Source organism: Heterocephalus glaber, unplaced genomic scaffold, assembly GCF_053883595.1.
Source record: "Heterocephalus glaber isolate CG9 unplaced genomic scaffold, H.glaber_assembly_v1.0 deba00001442, whole genome shotgun sequence".
Classification (NCBI taxonomy): domain Eukaryota; kingdom Metazoa; phylum Chordata; class Mammalia; order Rodentia; family Bathyergidae; genus Heterocephalus; species Heterocephalus glaber.
Window position 1 is genome coordinate 1,426,986 of NW_028258296.1, and position 18,447 is coordinate 1,445,432.

General features: G+C 50.8%; 1 protein-coding gene across 5 annotated transcripts in view; it reads left to right on the forward strand.

The window, feature by feature from the left end:
- The window catches only part of LOC101719449 (PATJ crumbs cell polarity complex component), a 174,415-nt gene that overhangs the window by 20,772 nt on the left and 135,196 nt on the right, over positions 1–18,447 (forward strand). For all 5 annotated transcript variants that reach the window (XM_087212785.1, XM_021255649.2, XM_087212786.1 and 2 more), the window contains exons 10-16: positions 3,346–3,437; positions 3,737–3,854; positions 7,637–7,786; positions 9,988–10,064; positions 12,430–12,486; positions 14,207–14,341; positions 16,779–16,940. In XM_087212785.1, the coding sequence (XP_087068911.1) occupies positions 3,346–3,437; positions 3,737–3,854; positions 7,637–7,786; positions 9,988–10,064; positions 12,430–12,486; positions 14,207–14,341; positions 16,779–16,940 (791 nt within the window). The remainder of the gene's footprint in view (positions 1–3,345; positions 3,438–3,736; positions 3,855–7,636; positions 7,787–9,987; positions 10,065–12,429; positions 12,487–14,206; positions 14,342–16,778; positions 16,941–18,447) is intronic.

The window sequence follows — 18,447 nt, forward strand, 5'->3', positions numbered from 1 at the left end:
CCATTTCTATCCTCTATGTGGGAATAATTGTAAAGGACATTAAGGTTTCTCAGAGAGTGAAATTAAGTATCTGCAGATTTTAATTTAATCCTTGAACAATAAAACCGTGAATCTGTAATAGCAGCCAGTTACTTTTCAGTGTTCAGAGAATCACATTTTCATCTCAGCAGTTTAGTAGCTGGGCTGGAAGTCATTGACAAAGGAATTTAATTGCCCGATTCAGTGTATAACATTTGAATTGTGCCTCCTATTGTTCCCAAAACTGTTATGTCTTCAGTATTAGCTCCTAACTGTGTGTTACGTGGTGCTGTGTTTGTGATGAAGTTGATTATTGCATATGCACATTATGAAGGTCTGAAATTTTTTATTATTATGTTTAATCACTGAAAAATGATAAAACAAGAATTTGTTTAATTATTTTCCTTTCTTGTAAAGGAAGTACATGAAAGTAAAATAACAGGTGAAAATAAACACATGGCTCTGAATAAAACTGAATAAAACTCCATGAACTCCCACCTCACCTACAGCTTTTACCTAGAGTTAGCTTTGGTAACTTTCACAGTTAAAGTTTCCTTTCATTGAAGAGAATCACTAGGGCAAGGGAAAATAAATCTTTTCATAAATATTTGCTAGTCACATGAAAATCAGTTGTGAGATATTTTAGTTTTGCTCAAAAATAGCGAGGCTAGAGTGTCGACTTATGTTAAACAGTCACCCTGCGTGCAGCAGGTGGTGAGATCAGGGTGCTAATGTATTCACGGGCCACAGCGGCAGCCTTGTCACCCACCTCATGCTATTTCAGCCTAATGACATACTTTTTTTCAGACCTTCATGTTCTTCTACATGCCACCTTTTTTAGGTCCAGAATTTAAATAAGTTCCAAAGGAGCGAAGTATAGATTTTATAATAATGTTGCAAAAAACCGTATTGAGTAGTTGTCAATGTGGTAAGTCTGGTTACAGGAATTATGGTTCAGTTTCTAAACTTACGGCTTAGTTCCTAAATAAAAATGAATGACTAGTGGAAAGTTGAGAACGTTAGATGTTTATGTTACTAAATAAAGTTAACAATCATGTTTTCTTCTTTACCCTCAAATGAAGTTTTGGGATTTGAGTGGTTTGGGGAGACAGTCAGACAAATCCAAAAACTAGAATATTTTAAAACTCCAGGTGCTTTTTTGGGGTGGTGCTGGGCATGGAACCTGGTCCTCGGGCACATGTGGCAAATGCTCTGCCCCTCAGCTGCAGCCCAGCCTGCTACGCTCTTTCTGATACATAATCTTTTCTTTTTATATGTTTATTTATTTTTCCCTATTCTCTCTATTGATTGATTGCTGCAAGATGACAAAAATCCTCAATCATGTTTGACAATTTGTTAATTTTCTTTGTTAATTTAGAGAAATGTTCCAATTTTTTATTTGAATTTAGTAAAAGATAATACATGTTTTGGAATTTATATCTGACTAATGGTTTGACTTTTTCATCAACTGTTTAGCAAGTACCTAGTTTATCTCTTTAATATTTTTAATTTTCTACTTTCCTATCATTTGCTTTTAATTGTGACAATGTAAACTGAGAATGTCCATTAATGATATTTTACTTTTTAATTTGCAAGTTTAGTCAGCTTACACAGATTGTGATAATTATGAATCAGTATTTATTTCTTGCATCTAACATTTTGCATTTAAATTATGGCACATAGACAGGCCTTTTTTTATGCTTTTTGCTTTTGAAATGAACATTTTTTTTGCTCCCTTTCCATGCTATTTGTAATGATTACATTCTCTTTAAAACATTTCATTCATTTATGACCAGCAATTATTAATCATCTCCAAACAACTCTAGGACTTTAAAATATCTTAACTTTTAGCATTCTCTCCCTTTTTGTGTCTTATTTTTGTATTTTACTTTCCTTTTTTGATCCTCATTAAGTTAGTAATTACCACTATTACTCTGACTACTCAAAAAGTGTCTAGATGTAACCACATATTTACTTTCTTTTTCTTTTTTTGGGGCATCCTTTCCTATCTTCAATGATTTTCTCAAAGCCTTTTTTTTAGCACTTTTAGGAAATTTTTGGTTGCTTAATTTTGCAGCTTGTTGGCTCTTTGAAAACTTTTGTAATATTTAGTCATGTTTGAATCATAGTTTACCTGGCTGTGGATTCTACATTAGCAGTTGTTTTCTCCTAACTCTGTAAAATATTATCAGAATGCCCTCAAATTTTATTTTGTTTAAAAGTAGCAATCTCATTTCTTGATAAACACTTCTGAATTCTTTTATATAATTATTTCTGTATTCAATTCTTTGGTCTGGTTCCTGCGGTACTTTGCTGTGTTATTTCAACAGATCTAGCTGAAATGGTTTGAAAATGTATCTATGCATCTTTGACACTCCTTCATGAAGGCGGGACAGACCTACTCTGATACATAATCTTAAAGATAATTTTTGCTCTAGTCGGTTTATTGGACCTTTGAGGGTACTTTGCTTAGTTCTGGAGGTTGTAGAAAAATGAATATAAGAAAAGTGTGGATTCCCAGGCACACGATTATAGTCTCAGCTACTTGGGAGGCTGAGGCAGGAAAATCACTTGAGCCCAGGAATTCCAGACCAGCCTGGGGAACACAGCAACACCCCACCCCCAAAAAATAATGGAAAGAAAAAGAAAGTGTGTAGGGAGACAAACATGTAACAGACTTAAATGCTTAATAATGGAAATATGTGTTTTTGTATAGATGCGTGGTTATCATGGTATGGCAGATGAAAGATTTGATTTAACAGAAGGAAATGAGAATCCATAAAGAGGGAGTGTTTGGGCTGGGAACAAAAAAGAAGGAATTAGAAGGGGTGAGGTTGATAGGAAGGAAGAATCCAGTGAGAGAAAGTAAAATCAGGAAGGTGGTGTGTTTTGGTGGAAGGTCAGTCTGGGGTGTCAGGACTTGCTGAAGAGATGCAGTACAGACGGGGAAAGAGCAAGTTTTCTTTCCAGATTTTGGAGCACCTCAGACGTGTGTCTGTGAAGTTTGTGATTGCTTTGTAGGTGAGGGAAGCCTTGAGGAGAGATTTCCTGCTGCAGTGTTTTGGGTTCGTTTGGAATTAACGAGGAAAAAAAAATCCCATTTCTTCCCTTTTGCTTTCTGGAGCTTTCCCAGGGGAACTCGTGTGTTTGTGGACTTGCGCTCTGCGCCCGGCTGTTTCTTTCTGCTCAGATGCCCCCTTTTAGAGTAGAAGGGCTGAGCATCACTTCACGTTGCTGAGCTCACGCAGGTTTTGCCATGTGCTTCTCTTCTGCTCTGGGGAGCTGGCGGTGGGCATCGGGGTGACAGCACTCTCCGCCCGCACCCAGGGGCCCCCGCGGGCGTCTATGTGAAGAGCATTGTGCCGGGCAGCGCAGCGCAGCACAGCGGCCAGATCCACGTGGACGACCAGATCGTGGCCGTGAGTTCCGCCCGCCGGGCCTCGGGTGGGGCGGGTGTGGGAGCTGAGTGTGGTGTGTCCTCCTGTGGCCCCACTCTGATGTCTGCTCCCAGCCCTCGAGGATGCAGCGCTGCGCGCTGGCAGGAGGACTCGCGCTGGCAGGAGGACTCGGGCTGGGCGTAGTGTGTACGCACACGGGGGTGGGGGTAGGGGTGGGGTGGGGGTGTCCGCCCGCTCTAGAAAGCCCTTGGAGCACCTCTGTGTTCCGCGCACTCCCTGCACGCGGGTGAAGCTTCTGTCCCCTGTACCCCGCACTCCAGGTGGACGGAGTGGACATCCAGGGCCTTGCCAACCAGGATGTCATGCAGGTGCTGCGGGGCTCAGGCCGCGTGGTGCGTCTCACTCTGGTCCGAAGGCGGCCCGGGCCGGCTGAGAGAGGTAGGGACCACCAGGCTGTGTGGGTGAGGAGGCCTCAGTGAGGGAGGGAGCGGGACTCCTCACCAAGGGGCAGCAGCAGCCGAAGCCCCAGCGTGTGATGGGAAAGCATGCCCGCCCGGTCCCAGGCAGGGCTGGGGCTGCGGCTGCTGCTGCGGGCCCCTCCCGTCAGGGTGCAGAGTGCGCTCCGTTCTAATCCCTGCACTTTGCTTCTTGAAGGGTAGCAATAGAAAGTAAAACGTGGGCCGGGGATTGAGCTCAGTGCTGCCGCCGCCTGCCTCGCAAGGTCCCGAGTTCCATCCACGGTACCAAAAAAAAAAAAAAAAGAAAGAAAGAAAAAGAAAGTAAAAGGTGAATTGATCAGAGCTTTTATTTGTAAAATAGTTTTCGTTGAAAATTTAGTATTAAAATAGCAAGTCTCCGTGTTGGGAGAAGCATGTGATTGAGGCCTCCAACTCAGTCTGAACGCATCGTGTCCACAGAAGCTGACGTCCAGCCCTGACTAAGGGACGACTGGCCGGTATCAAGCTGGCTAGAAGGGCGTCGCCATGAGCATTTGCCAGAAAGGAATGAATGAGTCAGCTTTACGTCCCTCTGGAGACACTTCTCTGAAGACAGGGACCTGGAAGGCTTTGCTCTCAATCGAAATTGATTTCTATTGAAACTTTTTTTTATTAGTTTTGGTTTTGTTTTTTTAGTACTGGGGATAGAAATTGAACCCAGGGTGTCTGTCTGTCTGTCTCTCTCTCTCTCTCTCTCCCTCTCTCTCTCTCTCTCTCTCTCTCAACAGGATCTCACTAGCTGCTAGGTTGCCCAGGCTGGGCTCAATCTTGTAATCCTCCTGCCTCAGCCTCCCGAGCTGCTGGGATTAAAAGATTCTTTGTGGTTGTGCACTCACCTTATCTGATTTGTAATAGAAGACTCCTGTTAGAAGCTTTGATTCACTTACAGAAAAGAAACCTGCACCTTTTTAAAAATTTAAAAAAAAATTTTTTAAGACAGAGTCCCACCATGTAGTTCACCTGGCCTTGAACTCACTGTGTAGCCCAGGCTGGCCTCAGACTCATGGCGATCCTCCTGCCTCAGCCTCCCGAGGGCTGGGATCACAGGTGTGCCCCCCACTCCCGGTTTAAAGCCACACTCTGCCCCGTGCTCTGGGTCCTCTCCTCGAGCCTCCCCAGCAGACCTCAAAGGCCTTGCACGATGGCCCTCAGCACACTGCCCTGTCCCCACCAGTGTGAGTGAGACTGTCACGCAGGGAGGCTCCGTCCTGTAGCCTGCTGTGTGTGGCCCCACAGCGCCTCTGGGATCCCCGGCCCTGCCCTCCGAGGATGCTGCTGTGCTGCTCTTTGTGTGGCCACAGCCTCTGCATCCGCAGTGTTGCTCAGCACAGGCACATGGCCTCCGCCTGCAGCGGCCACCTCCACCCCCTGGGCCTCTGTGAGTTTGACTGGAAGTGTTGCTCTCCTGCAGACACAGTGCTGATGTCACACACAGCACCCTCAGGGTTCTTCCTGGCTACAGAACGGGCCGGATTCCCTTCTTTTTCATGGCTAGGTAATATTCCGAAGTTTGTCTATGCCACTTGGGATTATGCATTTGTTCTAGAGTACACTCGGGTTGTTTCTACCAGGTTACTGCAGATAATGCTGCTCAAATGGTTGGCGTTTCTTGTTCCGGCTCTAGGCCGTGCGTTTCTGGCAGTCAGTGGATGAATGACCTAAAACATTCCTGTGTGGTTTAAAATCTCACACCAAGACCACAGGGAGTGTGAACAGGTTGTATATTCCCTGTGCCCTCCCTCCCTTCTTTCCCTCCTTCTTCACTACTGGGAATTGAATGGGGAGGGGCTTGAGGGGCCTCTGCCCCTAAGCTACACACCCAGCCCTTTTCATTTTTTTAATTTGAGACTGAGTCTCACTAAATCACCAGGTTGCCAACACTGGGTTTGAAGTATGGATCCTCCTGCCTCAGCCTCCCATCTACCTGGGATTACAGGCATGCACCATTGTGTCTAGCTTCAAATTTTTTAATTGTTAAAAAATGCTACACATACAGAAAAAAATGAAAACCAGTGAATACCCACAGATCTGTCATTTAGACCCAGCAGCTAACATTTGGCATATTTACCTCAGCTGTTTGTCCTTTCCCCCTCAGTCACTTCCGAGCGGCAGACATCGGGATGCTGGGTGTATAAAAGTCTGTCTTATAAAAATCAGGATATTTCCTTATATCACCAAGGAAGTGAATGAAAATTTCCTAGTATACAATGCCAGATGCACGCATAAATTCTTCCAGTTTCCCATTTCTTTCGGGTATCCCTGGTTTCTTCACCTGTCCCAGGAGAAGCTGTGCCCCAGACTGTAGCCACCTGCCCTGAGCTGAGGGCCCCGGACCTTGCCTGCCCCAGGCTCTGTGAGGAGCAGGCCTTTTGTTGCCAGAACATTGTGTCCGGAGTTGGACTTGTTCCTTGTGCCATTATTTAACTTGTTCTTGGCATACTGTGTTTCCTCCGTGCTTGAAGCTAAAGCCTTTCTGAGGTTGGGGTTCACAGCTTTTGATAAGAATACCTGATGGATGATGTGTAGGCATTGGAAAATAACCGGAAACGGTTCCTGTTCAACTCGTCTTAGGGTTGAGAGGCCTGAAGGGTCTTGCCGATGATTCTGCGTGGCTGCAGTTAGCGAGCACAGTGGAGTGGGCGTGGGGCTTCCTTTCCTGTGAGCGTGTCGCCCTCACCCCGGTTCCCCACCACGACCTCAGGGCCGCTCATTCTGCTTGCCACACTCTACCTACAACAACAGCATCATAAAACCTTGGCACCGTTTGCTCTCTTTTTGTCTCTTTACTTACTTAGGGTTTTTGAGAAGGGTCTCGCTATGTAGTTCATGGTGGCCTTGGACTCACTATGGAGCCCAGGCCAGCCTGGAACTCACGGGGATGCTCCTGCCTCAGCCTCCCTCTTGAGTGCTGGGAGTATAGATGGGCACCACCACGCCCAGTGCTTTTTTCTTTTTCAAGCTTATTGAAAAGCACTCACCCTGCTTTGTCACTGGCTCGACTTTGCTTCTGTCTTCCAGTCCCCTCCTTTTACATCGGTACTATGATGCTGTTTTTGTAGTCAGTTGATTACTACTGGAGACCCCTGAAACCTTACCAGAAACCTCTGCAGTAGGCTCCAGTCTCCTGCCCAGTGTACGATGCAGGCCTAAGGAAAAAATACACTAAAGACAGAACTAAGAGAGACAGAAAGCAAGGTGCCAGGATGACCAATGCCGGTCACCAACGAAGATGCTGGCCAGTCCAGGCACTGACTTTTCCTGGTAATCAGTTGGGGTAAAGGTAAGCTATGCTCAAGGGCAGCCCTGTGTTGGAGGATACACAGTTGTGTGGTTTCTATGGAAATAATGTAACCAAGGCTCGTGAAGGACAAGATGAAGCATTCTCGAGTTAGGAGCCAAGTAGACAGAATATATGGTTGTAATTAGAACACTGTCCTAGTCAGGAGGTTTTCGTTGTGGGAACAGAGTTTGGGTGTGAGTTACTCTGACCTCAGCACACAGGCTTCGGGCAGACTCACTCCTGTAAACAAGGCACCTGTAGGGTTAGCTCGTCACAGCCTGCATGGCACAGTCAGCATCACTGTCTCCTGCAGATTATCGCCCGTGGTACTTCAGGTAAAGGAGTCAGGGATGAAAATCACCCATGAGCGGGTCCGCGGCAGCGACAGATGGTCATCTGCCCCTGGTTCCGGCTCCAGGATTCACCAGCAGTTCTCATTTTAGGGTCCGACGTGGGGCGGACCGAAACACCAGCCCTCTTCCTAAGCGGAGCAGTGGAGACAGAAACGAACTTGGATGCCGAAGAAGATGAAGAAAGTGCGGAAGAGGTGGATGATCGCAAGCCAGACAGGACGGCAGCCCCAGGGAGACCGGGTAGGTGCCGCTCCCTCATCTGCTGGCCACACCCTCTGCAGGGACTGTGACTGAGTGATCTCAGAGGCGGTTCTGAGATCCAAAATAGGGCATTGGTTCGCTTCTGTCTCTGTGTTCTGAGACAGGGTCTTGCTACGTGGCCCAGGCTGGCCTTGAACTTGTGATCCTCCACCCTCAGCCCCTGAGTATGGGACTACATGTGGATTAAAAGGCATATTCTGACTGTGAGAATCTTAACTCTTGTGGCAGTCAGGGACCAGGCATACATACCCTTGCCTAGTGTTTGTTTAATTGTGTTAGTTTTGAACGCATATTTATGAAGACATGATGGCTATTTTTACTCTGTCCTTAGCACTTTTAATTACTGCATGCCTTAGCTCATATATTGCCATTAATGTCTCCGTAGCTTACATTGCAGCTGTCTATATACGTTTATCAGTGTTTCCTTTTCATGACAAAAGTTAATAACATGAACATTTTTATGTTGCCCTGGAGCCCCAGGCTGCTGCATCCTTTTCTTGGTAATTGTCTTGTGACCTCATCCTCTGATGCCTCAGCTGTCACTGTGGCCTCTGAGGTCCAGTGCAAGCACGCTGAGCTGCACAGGCCTGGCACTGGGGGAGGCTTTGGATTCGGGAACCTGCCTGTCCCTAGGCACTTGTTTTAACTCAGCCGAGCTCCTGTTGATTTCAGTGGAGCATCGGGTGGAGACCGCGCACTCCAATGTTAGAATCAGTCTTAGAACCCTGATCTGTGTGTTTGGGGTTAGCGGAGGGCCGCTGTGAAGTGAGCTCCCTCTGGGCCCTGGTGCCCTCGCTCAGTTCAGCCCTGATCGATCGCAGTATGACTCTTGGTGCGGCCGGACGTGTCGGGGCTGAGAGCAGGAGGGTCCTCCGTCCAGGAGCCTCGCACTGCTTTGGAACTCTCGGCTGTGTCCCGACATGTGAGCAAGGGGACGAGGATTGGAGATGCCGGCTTTCCCTCGGGGATGCCGGAGCTTCGGCTCAGATGCATTTCCCGGATGAGAAGCCGATGTCTGAAAACAAGCGGTGGTGGTGTGAGGTGCTGGAAGTCCAGTTCCGTGAGGAGCAGGCCCAGGTGGATTCCAGATCCTGCTCTGCATGGCTCCTTGGCCCATCAGCCTCCTGTCGCCTCTCGTGTCAGTCCCCCTGACCTCCCGGTGTTCTCTAGCAACCTCGGTCCTGGTCCCGCTCCAAGCGGAGCTGAGGCCCCAAGGTTTGTGCCGTGGACCTCAGCATCTGCCTTGCTGTCATGTAGGGTGACTCTGCTGCTCCTGGTGTCACCCGGACTCTGTGTCGGTCACACAGGTGCTTGGACCTGCTGGCAGCGGGAGAGCTTAGCTGGAAGAAAGTGGAAGTTGTTTCCCCCTCTGCTCTTAGTGTGGACGCAGTGGACCCCGCAGGTGCAGCGCCCTGCTAGGTGTTGTCCCAGTGGGGTTGCCAGGCACTGTGGAAGCTCCAAATCCACTTAATGACCTCACCTACGTAGCACGAGACATCACCTCCAGGAAACCACGAAGGTGCAAGTGTCCCTGGAGCAGGGAGCAGCAGGGCTGGTGTGAAGCCAGAGTTCCACTCACGGAGCCTCGCATGGCTCCAAGCTAAGCCTGGCCGCCCCGGCACCCTCCACCTGCCAGGCTGGACATCTGGCCAGGCCCTGGGGTGGTAAAGTCATCCTAGTGAAGCTTTCCCAGTGGGCGGTGCAGGCTCCTGCTCTGCAGAGGTCAGCACTGAACTCAGTCCAATGTGCCGGACAGAGTAGAGCAAGGTTCATGCTTACAGACACGTCGGAGATGATTCACACTCACCGAGGCATCACCTCCCCTTCACAACCAAAGCCCCCTCACCACTGTCCCGGCCTCAGCCTGTGAGTCGCCCCTCTGATTTACTTCACCTGCGCGTCTGCCTTCCCCTACCTGTCCATGCCCTCGACCTACAGAGCTGTCCTCTTACTGAAGAGTGTCATGGTGATGTGCGGCTCCTGGTAGCTTCAACATTGGTTTTTTTTTTTTGGTTTTTTGAGATAGGGTCTTGCTCTGTAGTCCAGGCTGGCCTTGAACTCGCTATGGAGCCCTGGCTGGCCTCGAACTCACAGTGATCCTCCTGCCTCAGCCTCCTGAGTGCTGGGATTACAGGCGTGCGCCACCACTCCCAGCTTCAACATTCTTTTTTTATGTCCAGAACAAGCCCTGGATACTGCAGAAAACCAGCTGAAGTCCAGATGGGAGAGCCTGCTGGGCCCTGACTACGAGGTCATGGTAAGTGCAGATCTCCTAATGAAGCGCGGTCTCAAACGGGGGCACGCAGAGCCTGCTTGCCTGCCTTTCTTCTCCATTGGATCGATGGATTGATTTTTCTAGACATTTAAGTCCTAAGAACAATCACAAAGTGCACACGAGCTTCAGTTGCAATTAGCAGACGGCCAGTCATGTTGAAACCGTCTAAGTTGACTGTGGGCAGAAAAATGCAAGGGGAGAAAGGTTTTGCCTTTCATTTTATAACCTGGCTAGCTGCTTACAATTGCAGGCATTTTTATGATTGCTTTTATGATCTATTTGTTTTATTGTACACTGAACGTGCTGTGGATATTAGTCCTATGTTTCACAGAGAATCCTACAGTTTTATGAGAAAAATGAAAAAGTGATTATCCAGTGTATTTGAAGAACAGGAAGTCATTTAGCTGAGGTGTAGGTTTGCCGCACCTGTGGCCCGTTAGATCCCCGTCCCCCCGTTGCCGAGCCACCGAGGGAGGGCTCACTTATGTGCGCGCCCTGTGACAGCCAGAGCTGTCTCGATGGTGTTGCCGGGGACCCCAGTCAGCTGCCTCCAGGTTCCTGCCTCCCACGTTTCCTCACGCGCGTTTGCCACTGATGCTGGCTGGCTGGCGGAAGAGCCCTTTCCTCTCCTTGGGTTTGAATGCCCAGCCGCTGTCTAGGCCGTAGCATTTCCAGCGTCACTGTAAGATGAGCCTGCATGGGTCCTGCTCTCTGTTCTTGCTCATTCTGTCCTCACACACCGCTGCAGCCACTCCACCTCACAGGTTCAGGAAGCTGCCCTGGGCACCTAGCAAATGGCCCTGCTGCTATCCTTACTGTTCGTTTTGTTTTATTTTTTGAAACAGGATCTCACTATGCAGTTCAGGCTGGCCTTGAACTCACTCCATAGTCCAGGGTGGCCTCGAACTCACAGTGATCCTCCTGCCTCAGCCTCCTGAGTTCTGTGATCACACTTTGTGGTTTTGATAGTCGAGGAAATGTAGTTCACCACTGGGCTCTTCTTTGCTGAAGTTTTGCCCTGCACATAACTGTCTTGACAGGTTTTACTTCTCATGCAGTGAGCTCATTGCAGGGGAGCAGGGAATTTGAAGTTGAAGCTTGAAAGTGACAGCACTTTCACTGACAGCTGAGGAGTCATGGGTGGAAGAAACAGGCCAGCGGGGAGGGATGGACACATCCTCCGTGGCTCTTCCTCGCCCTCTGCCGGGTCCACTTGCTGGCAGTCTGTGCTCCCGGCTGTAGCGGGGCTCAGTTTGCTTCCGCCAGCTCACAGGCACAGCAGGAGCCTGGCAGGCGGCGCCCACGCTGTCCAGCCCGGGGTGCAGTGCGGTGGTTCCAGGCCAGGCCAGGCAGCTCTGGTGCTTCCCATGGGGCCCGGGTCTTCTGTTGGGGCCCTGGCCAGCTGCTCCCTCAGGAGGCTGAGCTTGCTGGGAAGTCAGAGGCCCCAGATTCCCAACTCGGTGGACTTTCCTGACCTTGCACACTTTAAGGCTCGAGTTTGAGAGTAAAAACAGCCAAAGAGTAAAATGTTTATGGATCTGGTATAATGGAGGGGGTCACGTTGGCTTTTAGGGATTGTGGATTTGTTGTTGTTGTGTTTTGAGATAGCATCTCAGTGTGTAGCCCTGGCTGGCCTAAACTCACAACGATCCTCCTGCCTCAGCCTCCTGAGTGCTGGGAGTACAGCTATGCATCACCATGCCCTGCTGGGATCGTGGATTTCTGAACATACTCGATCAGCCCTCTGTGTCTGCTGGTTCTGTATTTTTGGATTCCAAATGCTCAGATCCAACACATGCAGATTCAAGATATTAAAAAACTTGGCCCATGCTGCACACGTACAGGCTTGCCTTGTTACCCCAGCACTGCACGACGCCCACCTGTGTGGCATTCCGCCATGCGAGGTGCTCGAGTCGCCTGGATGTGAGTTAAGCTCGTGGGGAGCCATGCATAGATTGTGTGCATATTCGGCCCCTTTCTATCTAGGGACCGGAACCTGCCTGTGGGGCTCCGAAACCCATCCCAGATACTAGATACTGCTTTGGCTGATGCAGGGAAAAAGTTGATGTAGAGAACAACAAAAAAGCCAAACACACTCAGAACTTTTGCATTAGGCGTGTATGTACAGACTTCAGAACTGTTGGGAAGAGATTTTCAGTGGAGTTATCAATACTTAGCTTTTGCAGATTTCTTTTTTCTGGTCCTGGGGATCAAACTCAGGACCTTGTGCTTTTGGGGCAGGTGCGGTACCACTGAGCTGCATCCTGTGCCTGCAGATTGTTCAGGAAACCCAGGGAGAGTCGAGGTTAGTGCCTTTACAGACGTGCACATCTTCTTGTTTATTCAGGTCGCCACTCTGGACCCCCAGATTGCAGATGACGCTGAGCTGCAGAAGTATTCAAAGGTGAGCACTGTGACTGGTACAAACCTGCTGTAAATCCCTGCTGGAGAAACTAGGGCAGCACTGTGACCCCAAGGTCCCAGGATGGCGGCAAGGTGTTTCCGGGGTGCAGCGGGCTCTCGAGTGTGGAAGAGCTGGGGTCACATGGCCGTGGGTGCCACTCGCCCCGGGCCTGACACTCGCCTGCGTTAGAGGAGCGTGAGGAACGGTAGAGTGGGGACACAGACCCAGGAGCCCGGTCCAGTGGCCCCCAGGGCTGGTGACAGCTCTACCAGGGCACAGAGCCCAGGGAGGAGGGCAGTTGGCAGAGGTGGGTGCAGCCAGGAGCTGTGCCAGCCCCACCAGGTGTGACCAGAGTGGCTCAGATGCCTGCTGTCTTCTGTCCCTGTGCGGTGAGCACAGCAACACGACAGCCACGGGAGATGAGGAAACCTTAGCGAAGGAAGAGCCAGAGAAAGCCTGTAACCTTCTGCCGGGGCGCTGGGACAGCTTTGTGCCACGGATGGCCGATACCCAGCTCGCTTGGTGGCAGGAGCACTTCGTGTGCAGACCATCAGAGGGGGAGCCCTCCCGCCTTGGGCCCCCTTGGACTGGGCTCCTTGGCACTCTGCATCAGTCTGCGTCTCTGTCACAGGCTGGAAAGGAGCCCCATGGTGTCTGAAGCAAGAGCTGTGGGATTCTGGGACTGAGAGCCAGTGCCTGAGTGGAGATGAGGGCTCGGGTCAGTGGGCACAGTGAGGGTCACGGTGTGCTGATGGCCACCCTCTAGGGTTTCCCCCATGCCAAGTAGAGTGAGAGGCCTGCGGTTTGTACCCAAGAGGCTGTTGGTGTAGGACACTTAAATAATGGCTAGCAGTGCTGACTGCTGGAGTTTGAGGCCATGGCGAGGCGTCACTGGCTCCGCCTCTGAAGGTCGGGGGCTTTGTGAATGCCCTGACATTTGCAGCCTGTGAAGATGAGTGCAGCTAAGGCCTCCGCTCTTTTCTTGGAGGCTGGCTGCACTTTCTCAACCCTCGGCTCCCATCTGAGGCCACACATGCTTATAACCTGACGGGGCCGAGGCTGGAAGGGATAGTGATTACCGCCTGCAAATTGGAAGTGGCCACAAGGGAAACTACATCTTCCACAGATTAATTCAATCAGATAGGATCCAGGGAGCCTGGATGCAGGGCCAGGTGCTGTTCCAGGGCCCACAGGAAGAAGGGTGCAGACTTGGCGTTCAGATGGGGCAGTGGAGGGTGAATCGGGAGAACAGAATTCTAAATATAGGATGTTGTAAGTCTCTGGGGTTGCCCGGGACCCTGGACAGAGGCTCGGGAGCTCAGCTTCCCGGAAGTGACACTGCTTTGATGCTGGCGAGGAGGAAATGCGTTGGGTAATGACCCGCTTAGGGTCTTCTGGGGTGGACAGCCCATAGGAAAGTAGGGCGCAGCACACACGCTGGGCACTCTGGGAAGTGTGGGTGTGGGGCCTAGAATGGAAGGCAGGACTTCCGACACCTGTCTGCCCACACCCAGGGTGCCTGGGAGGGAGCAAGGAAGGAGAATAAGAAGGCCAGGGGCTTTATCACTTCACCTGAGGCTTCCTGCCCCATCGTGGTCTTCTGGGGTTTTGGTGGCCAGTCCAGGGGGTGGTTTTTGCCATCTGAGTGACCCCCGCTGGAGGCTGAGCAGGCGAGTGTGTCCGTGTCCTGTTGATGCCACTGCTCTGTATGTTGCTGCAGCTACTGCCAATCCACACGCTGAGGCTGGGCATGGAAGTGGACTCCTTCGATGGGCACCACTACATCTCTTCAATCACTCCCGGGGGGCCTGTGGACACCCTGAACCTCCTGCAGCTGGAAGATGAGCTTCTCGAGGTAAGATTTATGGAGGAAGAAAGAGGCCAGGCAGGACATTTTTAAGGTCCCGGAATATGTGTCCATTGAGTTACAGTGCCACTGATGCTAATGAAGCATTGGCCACTTGGATTAGAGACACTACAGCTTCCTGGGCGACAAGGGAAGTGGGTGTCACACTTTCAGGCCATTGTCCCCATCTGCTGAGGTTCCTGATATGTCCTCGTGAGTGCTTATCTAACAGTGGACCAAGAGTGAAGTCTGATAGCATCATTTGGGTTTTTCTTAGTGAAGGATCTAGTCCCTGGCCCTTGTTTGTACTGTGTGGTCACATTTACTGCAGGTTCTGTGGTCTCTTTCTAACAAGTTCAAGCTGAGTGACTCCAGGCTTCTGTGTAGCTGATGTGTGCACAGTTGCTCTTCAGATTGGCCCCTGGAACTGGACTCTCACTGGGGTGGACTCCGTCAGACCAATACCAGGGCACATCTGCTGTCAAGGAACTTGTCTTATTTTTCTCTTTGCTGAGACAAAATAGCTGACACCTAAAGTTAATGGAGGAAAGGCTTATTTGGCTCAGTTTGTAGAGATTTCAATACATTGTCAGCTGGAGGCAGTACAGCAGAGGGGTGTCACAGAAGAGGAACAGTCCATGGCAGGGTAGGCAGGAAGTAGCAAGCCACAAGCAGCAGCAGCCTCCTTTCCCCTTTTATCCCATGCAGGGTACCCACCTTTTGGGTAGTAACGCCCACCCTTCTCATTTTCCACACCCAGATACACGATTAAACCAATCAGTGGATGAATTTAGTAACTACCCACCCTTAATCCCGGTATCACACACCCTACATCCAGCCACCTCTGAAAAGCCCCACCTATGAGCACATGAGGCTTTGGGGGGATATCTAGATAGAAGCCATAACCAGACTTTCTCAAGAGACTTAGTTAGATTGAAAAATTTCATTGCTAGCCCAGCAAACAAATAAAACAGCATTGAAACTCCTACTTCTACGGATGTGAAAATACATATTTACAGGTCCTCCAAGACAAAAACCTGAGCAGCAACTTTGCGATATGTGGAAGTGAGGCCCAAGCTCGTCCTTCGCATGGCTGCAGCACCTGCTTCCCACCTACAGCTGTCTGCACCACCCACGTGGCTCACTGTGGGGCTCCCGTGCTCTGCTGGGCGGTGGGCGCGGTGGCTGTGGTGTGACTGGGATGGGCCTCCCTGCCCCTTCTTGTGTGAGGTTGCTCTGCGGATCCTCAGAGGAGGAACCTCCGTCTGCTGCAAACTTGCTGTCCCCGGGTCCCCACATAATCCCCTGAACTCTGAGGCTGTGGCGTGGTTGCCGTGTTTCCAGTGGGGCCAAAACTAGGGCTCTGCCTTGCACTGGTTTCCTTGTGAATAGTTAAGCGTCAGGGAGGCGTGGCCCATGGCTGCATGCTGGGCCTGTGACAGGCTCCAGTGGCTCCCAGGGACCACAAATGTGGCCCCCCACCTGCTGCTGGCTTCCAGCACCCAAGCCCTCATGTTCACGTGCAGTGACAGACCTGGAAAGCAAGCCCTGTGGGCACCAGGGCGTGGCACTGCCCCTATCTGAAGTTAGTGCCAGCTGGAAGCCTCCGGGATGTTGCTGCATCCCCAGGTGGAGGAGTCAGGAGAGAAAAGGAGTTGGTCCCTGCAGCAGGAGGAGCAGACAGGTCATCTTCCGGGAACCTGTGGTCAGGCAGAGTCCAGGAGCCGAAGTCACACAAGTAACGAGTTAGCCAGGCTGCGCCTGTGTCCATCCATGCTGCAGTGTCGTGCACAGAGTAATAGGACATGCGGGTGAGTTTTGGTGAAAAAGATGAATCATCACTAAGGAGTCTTTTCTGAAACATAAACATTTGTGTGAAGTGATTCGGGGGTGGACACACGATGGCCGCATCAGCACCCCTCACAGGAGTGGGGTGGCTGCACGTCACACATGTTCCTCGTCCATGGACGTGATCTCTGTACATGGAAGATCCGTGTGCGACACGAAGGGCCTGGGAGTAAGTAGGGTTTGATGCTGGCACCTGCACATGGTGGGGCACGGCTTTTACAGCCTCGAGTACGGCGCCGACTCCACAGCTGGACACGGCCTTCAGTGCCTTTCCACAGAGATTGCTAGAAGCGGGAGGAGACAGTCCTGGAAAGCTGGAGGAGAAACCACAGAGGTGTGAGACTCTGGGAGGTCCTGAAGCCATAGCTGTGCTCTCCACACACTGTATGCTTGCTGCACCCAAGTTCAGTAAAGGTTCAGCCTTAATTTTGATCAATTTTGAGGATTTGGAGCATTTTTAGTAACTACGCCAGTAGTATGACGAAACTCGGGCCCATGTTCCGGGAGAATCAGACCGTGCCCAACCCTCACTGTGGAGACGACACTCGAGGGTCTTCCTGCTCCCTGGGGTCTCAGTGCCGCTCCCTTCTCTCCCCAGGTGAATGGAGTGCAGCTCTGCGGAAAGTCCCGGCGGGAAGCTGTCTCCTTCCTGAAGGAAGTGCCGCCCCCTTTCACCCTGGTGTGCTGCCGGCGCCTGTTTGATGACGAGGCCTCTGTGGACGAGCCGAGGCCCGCGGACATCTCCCTTCCCGAGCTGCAGGTACCAAGTGGCCCGGTGCGGTGCCCACGGGCATCACAGGTGGCAGGGAAGCTGAGAGAGGGCTGGAAACCGAAGAGAGGGCACCTGCCCTGGCCCCTCTTCCTCTGCTCAGGCAGCAGTGCGTAACCTGATGCTTCCCACTTGGCATCCTGCAGCTTTCTTTCCTTCCAAATGTTGCCAACTGGATGCGCCTGCATTTTGATTTTGGAGCACTTGTTTGAGGAATTGCCCGGACTCTGCTTCTGGCTCCTAGTTCAGTGCAGCTCACCTTGGTGCAGTTAAGGTGTCAGTGGGCGCTGAAGCCAGATACTCTTCCCCTTCCCCTTCTGGGAGTCCTAAAGGTCGGAGGTGGTCAGTGTCTCTGCCCTTGGAAGTCTTTGCTGAGAGCAGCAGACTAGGAAAGGTTCTGAGCGCTCACTCTGCCCTCTCCTGCCCTCTGAGACCCTCTTTGAGCCACTCTTCCCAACCCGTACCCTTTGCTGCCAAGCTTGCCCACCCAGGATGCCGGGTTGGGTTTCGGCGTCTGTGGACCCTCACCCCGCCTCTGCCACCCACAGTTGTGCGTCCTCGGGCAGTGACCGTGCTTGCTGTTCATGCTCTTCTGAAGCGCGGTGCCGCTTAGAGACCCTGCTGTGGGGTTGTGTGAGAAGGGTACACGGAGGTCGTGGGCCGCACGTGAGGCTCGGCATCTGTCCCACTCCCATGCCTGCTGTAGTTCTGACTCCTAAGGTGCAGCGGGGCCAATTCCCAGATCTGCTAATGTGCAGCAGTCTTGTTTTTCCAAGAAAACTGGCAGCTCCTCGGGGGCAGAGGCCATCTCCTAAAATTAGTTTGTGACTCAGACTGTTCTACTCTGCACTGGCGTGTAAGAGGAACTTAGTACATTTTTTATTATTGATCTACAATTTCTCTTAACTTTATCTTTTATTAAAAAAAAATTTCAAGGAGGGCTCCCACGTGCTAAGCTTTCATGACTTCTGCTGCCCTCACTAAAATGAAATGTGGAGATTTCCCCTGACAGCTGAGAAACGCCTTCCACGTGGGCCTGCAGGTGCTGGCTCCGGTCACGCTCTCCCACAGTGGGCAGACGCTGTGTGAACGATGCCGGGCATCAGCCTGTTGTCCACTAGCTGATTGCTTTCTGTGCTGTGGAGGCGAGAGTTGTGCAGAGCTGATTGCATCAGAGTGGTGCCTTTTAGTTTGGAGTGTGCTGTCTTATACACCTGGGGAAGGCCTTGACATTTCTATAAACTTATTGTTTTGTAATTATATGTGGTTTCTTAAAATCCCAGCTCTCTTTTCCCTTGGTCTCTCTTATTACTTATCCCGATGGAGTCTTATGTTCTCCAGCTCTGTCAGGCCAGGCGGCTCAGCCGAGTCCTAATCCTCATTGATCAGCCAGGGTGTTAAGTACCGCCCAGGAGAGCACCAGTCTTCTGGTATCAGCCTTCGGAACTATCTCTTCACTGGAAGATTAAGTGTTTTCATTTTCAGTATGTCTCTTGCT